The 14,323-nt window shown below is 43.7% G+C and overlaps 1 protein-coding gene across 3 annotated transcripts in view; it reads right to left on the bottom strand.

Annotated features, from left to right (window-relative positions):
• The window catches only part of SIL1 (SIL1 nucleotide exchange factor), a 252,983-nt gene that overhangs the window by 143,816 nt on the left and 94,844 nt on the right, over positions 1–14,323 (bottom strand). For all 3 annotated transcript variants that reach the window (XM_087816342.1, XM_087816343.1, XM_016203791.2), the window contains exon 2: positions 6,703–6,813. In XM_087816342.1, coding sequence (XP_087672468.1) covers positions 6,703–6,813 — 111 coding nt within the window. The remainder of the gene's footprint in view (positions 1–6,702; positions 6,814–14,323) is intronic.

Raw genomic sequence — 14,323 nt, 5'->3', positions numbered from 1 at the left:
CCTGTCACTGCTCAAAATGATTTTTGAGTTTCCTTTTGCTATCACTTTTGAACCAGATGTTAAGCCACAGACACAAACACACGCACACACTCTGTCATTATTTTACAGCATACCTCAGTTTTTAGTGGTGGTGATACAAAACTGGATCAAATCTGGCTCAGAGTGACTTTGGACTGTTTGCACAAATCACATCTAGCAAGCACTGACGGAGGTTCAGTATATAAATATAACATAAGTTACACAGTCAGTTCAAAAAAGGAATTCCTTAAAAGGTTTCGAGGAAAAGCAACATCACAGGGATGAAGTTGTAAGGATAATAGCAAGCCCTTGCCATATGCCCAGCACTGGGCTAAAGTGCCTTCTGTGCCTCATAACACATCCAAGTTTCATCTTTGAAGCACATACTTTTATACCCATTTTACAGATGAGTATGGATATGGGGCCTGTGCAAAATCACACTGCCGGGAAAAGCAGAGCAGAGATTTAAGTCTAGGCCTGACTAGCTCTAAAGCCCATGCATGATTTCTGACTCACTTCTGTGTTTCCTCTCTTTTTTTAATATATATATTTTTTAATCCTCACCCAAGGATACCTTTTCCATTGCTTTAGAGAGAGAGGAAAGGGGTGGAGGGCGGGGGACATCAATGTGAGAGAGGCACATTAATTGGTTTCCTCCCACACACACCCCGACTGGGGCCAGGGCCGGGGATTGAGCCTGCAACCAAGGTACGTGCCCCGGCCAGAATCAAATCTGGGGCCCATCAGTCCACCGGCCGACACTTTAACCACTGAGCCAAATCGGCTAAGGCTTTGTAATTTTTTTCTTAGTCATGTGTCCTAATGGTTGTGCCCTGGATAGTGAGGAAATGAAGAGAGGGCAATGACATTACCTTAGCACACCTATCAGCATAGCCCCCTTCCCAAGGGACGGCTTTCATGGACCAGGTAAGAAACCACAGTCCCAAAGAAAGGACAAGCAAGACTAGCCTCTCTCTGCATGGGCAATGTCCTGAACAGGAGAGAAAGACCAAGAGTTCAAAGAAGCCAGACAGCCCTTGGTCAGCTCTGAAGTAAACCCCACGCTTTGGTGCCCTCTCCGCTGGCTGCTCAGGGCTCCCTTCCATGCTGAATCCTCAGACCTCTCTTCTCCCTACCACCATCACTCCAAATACCAATTTTCTCTCAGCTGACTGCAAGAAATCCCAGCTAAGGTGTAAGCTGACAACAGCTTACCATATCACACTTCCTTGCACTTGTATCTGAATAAGAGATTCTTAAATATCAAAGACTTCAAGATCCAAGAGAATGAATGAATCTCTAACGGTAGGCTGATAGACGCTGTGACAGAGACAGACTGCCAGGGCAACATTTTGGGAGAGGAGTATGTCTGACAGAGCCCTAAATTAAAGCCTAGAAGCAGCCACCCCTTCAGTAAAAATAACAGTTGACACTTACTGACCATCCACTGGCCTTATTGTGCCAGTCCCAGGTGCTTTATATATATAATCACATTTGATCTACACTAAAATCTGAGAGGGAGGTACCAGTCCTGTTTTATAGATAAGGAAACAAAGCTTAGAAATGGTCAAAATGCCAAAGTAAGTGGCACAAGGATGTTACCAAGGTCTGTGGTTCCTTCCCCTGGGTTCTACCACCTCCCTCGTTCCTCACCACCTTTTTGAAGGCCAGTATACCACACAACCATATCACTTCAGCATCCACACGGACCTAAGATGGGGGACTCCAGGGAGGTGCCACAGCAAGAGCCAGAAAGGGAGGCTGGCTCCAGATCATTCCCTGATACACAACCTTCCTTGGGTGGCCATTAACCTTCACAAATGCCGTCTGGGAAGACAATTCCAGATCTCCAGGAGCACTTCCTTAAACTCCAGGCTCCAAAGAAAGGATCACGACCATCCCCACCTCCCCCACCGGCCATTTTTACTGTTGTAAAGGTGGCTGGCTACATAATTTGGATTTTAAATGCCATCAGGGCAGCAATTTTTATGGTATGAGAGAAAAGATGCTTCAACTCCTACTTGTGCTTAGCACATGATGAAAGATTATGACAAACGTATATAGCTTAGGAACAGACATAAGGATAAAAGCAGCTTCTGTTGATGAAAGTCAGTATTAACATTTTTCTGAGACTAGACTCAATAGAGCTAATATAAATGGGCCAGAATAATTATGGCTCTGAAAACTCATCTATTTGGTTAGACTATTATACAAAAGGGACTTACTAACACACAGTCCTTAAGTAAATTCATCAGCATGCTTTTGTTAATTGTGCATCTGCTAAAGCTCATTTAGCTAAAGATAAAGATCAGGGGGACAGCCCTAATCTCCTGAGACACTTGGGTGCTATTCTGGGTCAGCCCCAACCCTCATTCTGCAGCCAGTCCCACCCCCATTGTTCTTGAAGAAGAGGCCAAAAAAACAGTATCAACAAGATTAGTCAGAGGACATTAAAAGTTCGAAAGGATTCAAGATTCCTAACTGTATGGTGTCTCCTGCTTCACAAAGTGGGGTCAAATGCAGAGAGAAAACAAATGACTTCGGAGAGAAAGTGGAAGCTTGCCCTGAGCCAGAGATGAACCTCAGCTGAGCAGGATTGTTATTAAATTCATCACAATTATCATTTGCACTTCAAGGCCCTCCTGCTCCAAAGCCTCCAGCACTTAACCTAACATTTAGAAGGAGCCACCAAGGTTGGGGAAGGTGGCCAGGGGAGGTTGAAGCTGTCAGAACTCCCAGTCAAGGCTTCCCAAGGGAGGGAAAAGAGAGGGCATTGGAAGCTGGTCAAGGCAAGGCTGTTGCTGAGGCAGGCCAAGGAAAGCGGGACCAGCAGTCAGGTCAAGCTCAGGATCTTCTTGGGGACTTTGCTCCTGCCTATGACAATGACAGAAACCCTAAGCAATGAGGTCTAGGTTGGACCTCAAAGACAGGCCTGGAAATAACAGGAACAGAGGGAAAGAAAATACAGAAGTACAGACAGGTTGAGAAAGTACAAGGAAGAGAGGAGTAAAGGAAGAAACATTCTTACTTGGTGCTCACCACACAATCAGCCAGCTCCTGGGGAGAATCCTGACCTTCCCAGCTCTGCCGCAAACTGGCTGTATGATTTTGGCCAAGTTACTTAAAGTCTCTTAGCCTTATTCTTCTCCTTCTCAAAATGAGGATAATAATTGTAGTTGTCTACTTCATAGTGTTATTGGGGGAATTAAATGAGAAAAGACATAAAGCACTTAATAACAATGCCTAGTGCATGATAAGCGTATTATTAAAATTATTATCATCATTATTATCATACATTCCCTAAAGAAAAACTATACCATGAGCTTTATACAGAGGCCACAGAGAGATTAAAGATGGCAGCTGACTGAGTGGAAGCTACACTGACCCTCTCCCAGGACCAAACTGGAATTACAACTAAAATAGACAAAACCATCCTGAATAATCAACTGCAACTGAAGACAAGCTGGGGAGCACCCTCACAACCAAGCAGGAAAAGTGGAAACGGCATAGAAACTGGCAGGAAGTGCAGAGGCGAGAGGGCTGGCTGGGCTCCCATAGGCAGCAGCTGAAGGTCCGGAGGGCTATCTCAGCTGTGAGGGGTTCCCACTGAGGACTCTGAGGCCTAAACCCCAGCCAAGAGCACCAGAACTGAGAAAGGTGCCCACATAACACCCAGCTGTGAAAAGCAGCAGGGTTTCTGTCTGCCAGGGAGAGACAGCTGGAAATGCAGGGATCCTCCTAAAGAGCCCACACACAAAGTTCCGTGTGTAGCCACTCACCCTGGGCTCCAGCAGAGGGAGGGCAGAGTGGACTGGAGCTGTGTGAGGAGAACCTAGGGTTGTGGGCTCTAGAGATTGAGACCAGAAGGCACCCGTCTTGATTCCTGTGCTGAGTTATTCCCCCATGCTACAGAGGACATCTTTCTCAGGCAGATAATTTGCTGCTTTTGTGGGGGGGGGGGGGGGGGGGGGGCAGTTGCCCCCTCCTGCTGGAAAGCCTCTCGCCCCACCCTGTGGAGTTTCTACAGCCTGAGCCTCATTAACAGAATCAGATTAATCAACCTGCAGGCATAGGCAGACCTCAGAGTGCTTTGAGTCTTTGCCTGACCTGCTTCTGGACAAGCAGACTTTGCTGTGCATCTTGGTCCTGTCCCCAAGAGAGACGACCTCAAGCCAAGGGTTGTTGATAGCTCCAAACAGGGTACTCAGGGTCAGTCACAAACTGCCTCTGCTGTTGGCCTACACCAGAAACCCTCCAAAAAGACTGAGAGTCCTAGCAGATCAACCTAATACACAGAAACAAACACAAACAGGCAGCCAAAATGGGGAGACAAAAAAACAAGCCCCAAATGAAAAAGCAAGAGAAGTCTCCAGAAAAAAAGCTAAATGAAATGGACATAAGCAATCTATCAGACATAGAGTTCAGAATACTGACTATAAGGATGCTCAAGAACATGAAGAAAGATACAGAAACTATGAAGAAAATTAAGAATGACACAGCAGAAATAAAGAATACATTGGAAGGAATAAACAACAGATTAGAGGAATCTGAGGATTGGATCAGTGAATTAGAAGACAGGGTAGAAAAAAATCACTCAGTAAGAGAACCAAAAAGAAAAAACAATTAAAAAACAAGACAGTTTAAGGGAGCTGCGGGACAACATGTAAAGTAACAGTATTCGCATTATAGGAATGCCAGAAGAGGTCAAAAGTAAGCAAGGGATAGAGAACCTGTTTGAAGAAATAATGGTAGAAAACTTCCCTAACCTAGTGACAGAAAAAGTCACACAAGTTCAGGAGGCACAGAGAGTCCCAAGCAAGAAGAATCCAAAGAGGCCCATACCCAGACACATCATAATTAAAATGCCAAGAATTCAAGACAAAGAGAGAATATTAAAGGCAGCTAGAGAAAACCAATCTGTCACCTGCAAAGAAGCTCCCATAAGGTTGTCAGTGGACTTCTCATCAGAAACTCTACAGGCCAGAAGGGAATGGCATGAAGTATTCAAGGTAATGCAAAACAAGGATCTGAAACCAAGACTACTCTATCCAGCAAGACTATCATTCAAGATAGATGCTGAAATAAAGAACTTCCAAGACAAAAAAAGGCTAAAGGAGTTTATCATCACCAAACCAGTATTGCAGGAAATGTTAAAGGAACTGCTGTAATTAGAAGTAGAAATAGAGAGAAAGAGAAACATAGGCATAAAGAATTAAAATGGCAATAGATAAGTATCTATCAATAAGGACCCTAAATGTAAATGGGTTAAATACGCCAATAAAAAGAGTTAGGGTGGCTGAATGGATAAGAACACATGACCCAAATATATGCTGTCTACAAGAGACCTAACTCAAAACAAAAGACTCACACAGGATGAGAGTGAAGGGATGGAAAAAAATTTTCCATGCAAATGGAAATGAAAAAAAAAAAGCTGGGGTAGAAATACTCATACCGGACAAAACAGACTTCAAAATGAAGGCCATAACGAGAGACAAGAAAGGTCACTACATAATACTAAAGGGATCGATCCAACAATAGGATATAACCCCGCCTGGCCAGGTGTGGCTCAGGGGTTTAGCACTGACCTAGGATCCAGGAGATCGAGGTTCAATTCCCAGTCAGGGCATATGCCCAGGTTGCGGGCTCGATCCCCAGGCAGGGCCATGCAGGAGGCAGGTGATCAATGATGACTCTCTCATCATCGACGTTTCAACTCTCTCTCTCCCTCTCCCTTCCTCTCTCTGAAACCAATGAAGATTTTTTTTTTAAAGGATATAACCCTGATAAACATATATGCACCCAATACAGGAAAAACTAAATTTATTTAAAAAAAACGTCTAGAGGACTTTAAGGGAGAGATCGACAGCAAGACAGTCATACAAGGGGACTTTAACACCCCACTGATTTCACTGGATAGGTCTTCCAGACGAAAAATCAACAAGGAAACAGCGACCCTAGATGACATACTAGATCAGATGGATTTAATTGACATTTACAGAACATTCCACCCCAAAGCTGCAGAACATACATTCTTCTCAAGTGCACATCAGTAGATGAGTGGATAAAGAAGCTGTGGTACATTTACACCATGGGATACTATGCAGCTATGAAAAAGAAGGATCACTTATCTTTTGGGACAGCATGGAGAGAACTGGAGAGTATTATGCTTAGCAAAATAAGCCAGTCAGAGAAAGTCAAGTACAGTACCACATGATCTCACTCATATGTGGGATGTAATAAAATCAACTGATGAACAAAACAGATCCAGAGACACAGAAGAATGGAACAGACTGAGGGATCTCAGAGGGAAGGTGGGGGGGTAGGGGAGTAGGTGGGGAGAGATTAATCAAAGAACTTATCTATCTATAAGCATAACCCATGGACACAGACATTGTTATAAGGCAGGCCTGAGAGTGGGGTGGATGCAGGGTGCAGGGGATCAATGGGGGAGAAAGGGGGACATCTGTAATACTTTCAACAATAAAGATAAATTTTTAAAAATTAAAAATAAACACAGGCCAGAGGGTTCAGGGATAGAGGGCAAGAAATACACAGACTCCATGACCCAGCACTGGCCACATTCCCGTAAGAAAAATGAAAGCTCACCCCACTCCCACAGCAGTCCTGGTGACATTAACACTTTTTTGGACCCAATAGGGATCCCTCTTGTGATAAGATACTTACTGTGTTCTGATGACTGAAGCAGAAAGTGAAGCAGGAGGCCATCAGCAAGCCAAGCAACATGCCCAGAGGAGCCATCCTAGATAGGGGCAGGCCCCGGAGAGGCATAGAGACCTGATGAATGTAAACACAGAAAACAGAAGGTCAGTCAACAGGAAGCTGGTGCCTAATTCCCTGGTACCTGATCCCCCAGCATTGTGATTCCCATGATGTCATTTGTTCAATGAATGTCAGACATTTCCCACACAGAGGTATTATAGGTCTTCTACCACAGGACTAGATCAATGTGAATGAAGCCTCCATCTCCCATAAGGAGTCCAGCCACCCAAGGGGAGACACCATTTTGTTGCATGAGCCACCAGAACTCCTGCATGAGCCCTGGTCCCTTCCTTCCTCATTATAAATTTGTTATCAGGTTGTACTGGGTGGTATTGGCTATGGTAAAGAGAAAAGGAAACTAACCCATTGATTTGTGTGTGGACAGACATGGGTTCCAAATCTGTATAAGCCTTTATAACCATTCACTTCTAAACCATATCTGCAGTTATACCTGAAGACAGATGCCATCAGCATTTCCTAAACCAGCAAAGTTCAATATTCTCAAGCTACAAAGCCTTTCACATCACTTTTCAAACTGCCAGACAAATCAAAGTGCAGACCCTAGTAGCTGTTAAAATTTAAATGACATAAAGATGAAAAGATATCTCATACTCAAGGATTGGAGAGTTAATATTGCTAAGATGACAATACTACCAAAGCAATATGCAGATTCAATTCAATCCCAATCAAAAGTCCAATGATTTTTTTTTTTTTACAGAAATGAAAAAACTATCCTAAAATATATATAAAATTTCAAGGGACTCAGAGGAGCCAAAAAAATCTTTAAAAAACAAAGTTAGAGGGTTCACACTTCCTGATTTCAAAACTTACTACAAAACTATAGTAATGAAAACAGTATGGCACTGGCATTAGCACAGACATATAAACCAATGGAATACAATTTGGAGCCCAGAAATAATCGCAGACATGGTCAATTATTTTCAACAAGGGTGCCAAGAACATTCAATAGAGAAAGGACAGAGTCTTCAACAAACTATCCTGGGACAATTGGATATCCACATACAAAAGAATGAAGTGGACAGCACTGGCTGGTGTGGCTCAGTTGGATGGGCACCATCCCATGTACCGAAAAGGTTGCTGGTTCCATTCCCAGTCAGTGCACATGCCTGGGTTGCAGGCTCGATCCCAGGCTCAGTCCCTGGTGGGGTGCATGCAAAAGACAGCCAAGTGATGTTCCACTCTCACATTGAATTTTCTCTCTCTCTCTAAAAATCAACAAAAAATCTTTAAGAAAAAAAGTAACTCAAAATGGATCAAAGACCTAAATTTAAGAGCTAAAACTCTTAGAAGAAAACAGAGAAAATCTTAATAACCTTCTATTTGGCAACAGTTTCTTAAATATGACACCAAAAGCACAGGCGATAAAAGAAAAAATAAATTCCATCAACATTAAAAAACTTTTGTGTGTCAAAGGACAATATCAAAAGAATGAAAAGACAACCCACGTAATAGGAGAAAATATTAGCAAATCACATATCTGATAAAAGTTTAGTGCCCAGAATATATAAACAGTTCAATAACAAAAAGATAAGCAACCCAAATTAAAAATAGGCAAAGAACTTTCTCCAAAAAGATACATACATGCCAATAGGGATATGAAAAGATTATCAACATCATTAATCACTGAGGAAATGCAAATCAAAGCCACAATGAGATAATACTTTAAATCCACTGCAATTAAACAACAACAACAACAAAAAGAAAATAACAAATGTTAACAAGGATGTCGAAAAGCTGAAACCCTTGTACATTGCCGATGGGACTATAAAATGGTGCAGCTGTTGTGGGACACAATTTGGCAGTTCCCCAAAAAGCTAAGCGTAGAATTACCATATGATGCAACAATTCCACTCGTAGGTATATATTCCACCCAAAAGATATGAAAACAGTGACTCAAACAGATATTTCTATGTGAATGTTAGCAGCATTATTCACAATAGCTAAAAGATGGAAATAACCCAAGTATCCATAAACAGATGAATCTATTTTTGGTGTTGTTGTTAATCCTCCCCTTATTGATTTTAGAAAGAGTGTAAGGGAGGGAGGGAGGGAGGGAGGAAGCGGGGGGGGGGGGGGCAGAGAGAGAGAAACATCATCAGTGTGAGAGAGAAACATCAATTGGCTGCCTCTCAAATGTGACCTGACCAGGGTGGGGATTGAACCTGCAACCCAGGTACATGCCCTTGACTGGGAATTGAACCCACAACACTCTGGTGCATGGGATGATGCTTTAACCACTGAGCAACACCAGCCAGGGTTGAATGTGTTTTTTTAATGTGGTATATAGATGCAATGGAATAGTATTCAGCCATAAACAATGAAATTCTGACCATGTTTCAACATGAATGAACCTTGCAAACATTATGCCAAGTGAAATGAGCTAGACATAAAATGACAGATGCTATATAATTCTACTTAAATGAAATATCTAGAATATACAAATTCAGAGAGATAGAAAGTAGATTCCATGTTACCAGGAAAGTTACTGGGTACAGAGTTTCTGCTTGAAGTGGTGAAAAAAATTTGGTCAGTAAACTAGAGTGGAAGTCAAGAGAACTTAAACCAAATGGGCGAATAATCTAAAAAAGGCAGAAACAAAAACGAAATGAAAGACCAAAAAAGCCTTAGAAAAATTCAGTACATGTCAGTATTAGCCCAGACCCTTATAAAAGGTTTGTGTGCTAATCACTCAGACCCAATACACTTCATTAGGCAATTTACTCAATAGAGGCTTAACTGAATTAATTATGGGGGAACATTTCTTAGGAGTATGGTGTTTACCTTTTCTTTTCCTGTTCCTACCACTCTCTTCCATGTTCCACCTCAAGAAATTGGTCCTGTGACATGATTGGAGTGGGACCAAAAGCCCTGCTTGCACCCACTCTCAGATGTTATTACCCCCTTGCCCAATCCACCTCTTCTCAGAGGCAGACAGAAACTTTCCCTAAGGACATCTGGAGCCATGAAAGAAAACAGCCCTGCTGGACGGGCACTGTGCTAAAAAAGCACAGCCAAATGGAAAAGCAAAGGCTTGGGTGCTATAAATAGCTGCTACACTCACCCAGCAGCAAAAGCCTTTGCTTTCTGCCAGCTTCTCCTCTCTTTTTTTGTCGACAAAATGGATCGGCTGAGTGCCACATGAGCTTCCCTCAGCAACCTGGCTCCCTGGGGCACCAATCACACTGAAAGACAGGGAGTGAATTCACAGCATGGCACTAGGTTCTAGACAGGTGCCTGGCCATGCCTGGGTGTGCGGGGGGTGGGGAGCCAGGCTGGATGAAGATGAAGGGGCAGAGGCTGCCACATCAGGAGTCAGAGGCTGGAAAGGGAAACAGGTTCCAAGAAAACTTTCTTACCCTGCGGCCTTGGCTATGGGGGAAAAGGGAATAAAAAGTGGAAGCAGTGAATCACAGCATTATGAGGACAACATATATGAAAGAACAAAGATCCCAAAAGCCACAGGTTTCCCGCCCCCTACATGAAATTTTTCATTTATATATGCATGTACAGTTAGATGCTCCCTCCTCACAGTTGGGGATAAACACTGAAACTGGTGCTGAGGAAAAAGAGGAGGAGGAAGAGATAAATGAGATTAAAGAAGTCAAGGGCAAAGAAGACAAATGAACAGGAGCAGGAGGCCCAGAAGGGAAGGAGGAAGAAGAGACCGGGGCAACTGAAGTACCAACAGCAGCTTCCCCACTCCTGGAGTAGGAAGGGAAGTGGGGAAAGAGAGGAATGGCAGTTCCTACAGGGCTCTCAGCACATCCATCTCCCCCACACACATTTTCTGCCAATACTAAGAATGAGAGATCATTCGCAAATGGATCCTTCATCTCCACCTGACCAATGAATGCATTATCTGCATATATTTTTTCCATGAAACAGGGAGAGAGAACATGGAGGGTGGGGAGGTGCATGGGGAGAGACCTGGGAGAAGTGAGGCTGGGAGAAAAGTGTGAAACTTGTTTCCCAAGCTTTGCAGGGGAACCAGGAGGGCAAGAGCAAACTCTGCAGGAAGCAGGCATGAGTAATAGTGTCCTCTGTTCTCTTAAGACCTGGCCTGCAGCCTGTCACCTGGTCTCCTCCTAATTCAGGACATGGCAGGTGGGGAGCAAGCAGGCATTGTTTTCCCTGGGCTTTACGCTGAATCTAGGGAACAGGGGGCAAGAGGGAAAGGGGAAGTGGCACACGAGTTATGTTCTGCCAGGATGGCCTACCACCTTAGATCTAGGCAGCAGCAGCAGCAAAAGAAAACCTTAGACCCTGACAAAAATAAAGCCAAAGTCATGGTATCCCACTGAGGCACAGGTTGACACACTTGGCTTAAGATTAGTGCCCTCCCCAAACCACTCACCACCTACTAATCCTGGATTCTCCTGATCACCTGCCTCTGCACACCCAGAAGAACAAAACCTTCTTTGCCCTTGACTTCATCCTTGGATCTCAATGGAGGACAGACCTACACCTTTACATTTACATCCTTCTCCCGACTTAAAACAGTATCATTCAATCCAAGAAAGGGGAATATATTTCAGTGTTCCACCAGTAACTCTTTCCTTAAATATCCTTGGGCTTTGGGACAAAGCAGATAATAAGGTACTTGAGATGGCCATTTTCCTGTCAAAACCGGCCATTTGTAGGCTGTACCTCTACTTAAATTGAGACTGGATATTCTCAGCAATCTGTATTGCCAGTTTACTGCAGGAGGAGCAGATGACGGGGCGCAGGTGAGAGGTGGCCTATGGGCTGGCTAGCACTTACCTCCCTTGGCACCTCATGTCCTCCACTCAATTCAGACAGGACTGGGGGAGGGAACTGGGTCCTATGTAAATAAGACATCTTCCCATAGCTTTTGTCTTCTCTCAAGGCAGGAAAGGATATAGGAAGCCAACAAAGGAAAGAAGACTGTGACTGCTGGCAGGCCCCATTAACAGTGGCTGCTCTCCAGTCTCAGGGCCCGAGCACAGGGAGAACAGGAAAAGGTCACAAGTATCCTCAGCAGGCAGAACCACCTCAGGAGCCTGCCTGGGAGCACTTGGAACTCCATCTTATAAAATGCTCATGTTCTTAACCTACAGTGTATGTCCATGTATTTGTTTCCCCAATTATTTTGGGAAAAGTAAAAGAGCAAGAATTCCTAACTTTATCTTATAAGGAGGTAATTGAAGCAAAGAGATAAAAACATTGAGTAGAAAGTGTAGTCGTGAATTTAAAGTCAGAGAGACCTAAGGCCCATTCTTGGCTCTGCCAAGTCCTAACTATGTGATCTTAGACCCTACTTCACTAGGCCTCAGTTTCTTCATCTGTAAAATAGGTATATAAGAGCTCTTAATTCAAAGAGTGTTAGGGAGGATTAAATAAAGCAATGCATGGGAAGAGCTTGGTACAGTACCTGGCACCTAGTTATCATGCCTCATTAGAGCAATGATGACGACTTTCCCTTGGAGCCAAAGGTAGTCGGGGCCCAGCCAGGCACCCTGGAACCACTCTCCAGAGTTCCGGCCTCCTGCAAAATCTACACACCCTCTAGCTGACCCCACACTTCAAACTTTAGGACCAAAACTTTTTGTTTAGTGTCTACTCCCAGGAGGTAAAGGAAACAAATGTTAGAGAAAGACTTGACACACACACACACACACACACACACACACACACACACACACACACACACACCACCCCCCCCCCCCCTAAAAACAGAGACCCAAGCCAGTTTTCTGCTGAGCCCCAAGGCAGACCCAGACCACTTAGTGTGTTTCAAGCATACTAGTGTCCAGAGATCCAGGCCACAATCATGGAGTAATGCCAGCTGCAGGAACAACTGTAAAACAGTCTTCTGCTTTACAAACTGAAGGTTAGGGATGAGCTCTTCCCACAGACACACATTCATTACTATTTATGGGCCACACAAACTCATACACATACACACATAGTCATTCACCTCTACACAAACAGAAGCTCACTGCCTAATTTGAGCAGACAAATATGAAGCTGAAAAGACAATGCAAAGAGGACACTGAAAGGACAGCCCTGACAAGAACAAACAATGTACAAAGGCTTAAGAAAAGAAATGGATTTTTAAAGAATAATTTGAAGGACAAGAGAAATAAATTTAGAGTAGTCAGATAAACAGGCTTTTCCCCCCCTAAGATATGAACTAAACAAAAAGTCAGGAGGCAGACAGCAATTAAACAAAAAGAGCCTTTGAAGCAAAAGAAATGTGGCTTCTAACCTGCCCAGCCCCTACCTGGTTGGAAGGCTGGACATGGACCATCCTTAAGCCACTGACCATTTACGTAATGGGAACAGTATCGACCCCAAATATTAATAATCATGCCTCAGGCCAAGCAAATGAGGGCTGCTCTCAATAAAATCCAAGGTACCTAAGAAGGAAAGTAATTAGAGGAGGCTGTTGGAGGACAGAAGGTTCACAACTAACCCAAGCCTGACCAGAGAGCTACAAAGCCAAAATCCAGCCTGCAAGGGAGAGCCCAAGAGAGGCCTTTCCAGTGGCAACACAGGAACAAGTGCTGGCCCTGCCAGAGAGCACATGGAACTAAAAAGGGTTCCACAGGCCCAGCTGCAACTGGAGCCCTAGAAAGACAACATGGAATGGAATGAAATAGGAATGTGGCATTGCTGATCCCTTCTCAGTACTCTGTACTCCAAAAGGTAGGGGATATAACCAATCTTATCCTTACCCCAGTAGGGAAGAGAACAGATCTTCAAGAACAGATCTTCAGTATGCTAAGCATATTAGCAAAAACTGCAATCTCAGAGACAAAAGATAGTGGCTCCATCTAAAAGAAATCAAGTGACAAGCAGAGTGACTGAATAAAAGGGAGCCCAGCCTGGCCCTCTCCAGACCTATCCTACTCAGTCATAGCCTTCAGAGAATCTGAATGCTGGAATGAAGCTTAAAACTCATTCTTCATTAGGACTTCTAAAGATCCAGGAGACACAGCAAGCACTCAAAATCTATCTACATATAGAATGACAAGAGTTCAATGCCTTTAGGAGCTTGTCAGTGGATCCAAGAGGGCCCTGGCAACTTCATACGTGTTCAAGACAAAAAGGTAGAGGGGGTTAGTGCAGGAAAATAATTTTGGTGCCATCAGTACAGAGGTAATAACTGAGGCAACAGGATTAAAATGCCTGTCTCAGGGAGAAACCTTAGAGAGAAAAACAGTGGGCCAAGAAAAGTCTTCAAATCAGGGCTAGAGGTTAGGAAAAGAAAGAGAAGGGAACCAGACAAGGAACAACAAGAATAGTGAAGAATTACACAGGTCAAGAGAGGAAAGAATCCCAAGAAAATCAAGTTATAGGCAACAATATCAAGAGATTAGTCAGAATGAGGATGAGAAAATCTACATTTGGCAATGAGGCTGCCAAGGGACCTTCAAAAGAGGGTACACATGTGAAGAAACAGGGGCACACTTTGAAATGTTGAGTGAATCCACTGAAGTTTGGAGATTTGGAGCCATTTCTCTAAATCCATTTTTCCTCC

Source organism: Miniopterus natalensis, chromosome 4 (genome assembly GCF_054644295.1).
Source record: "Miniopterus natalensis isolate mMinNat1 chromosome 4, mMinNat1.hap1, whole genome shotgun sequence".
NCBI classification, from domain to species: Eukaryota; Metazoa; Chordata; class Mammalia; order Chiroptera; family Miniopteridae; genus Miniopterus; species Miniopterus natalensis.
This window is presented reverse-complemented; position numbering and strand designations above follow the sequence as displayed.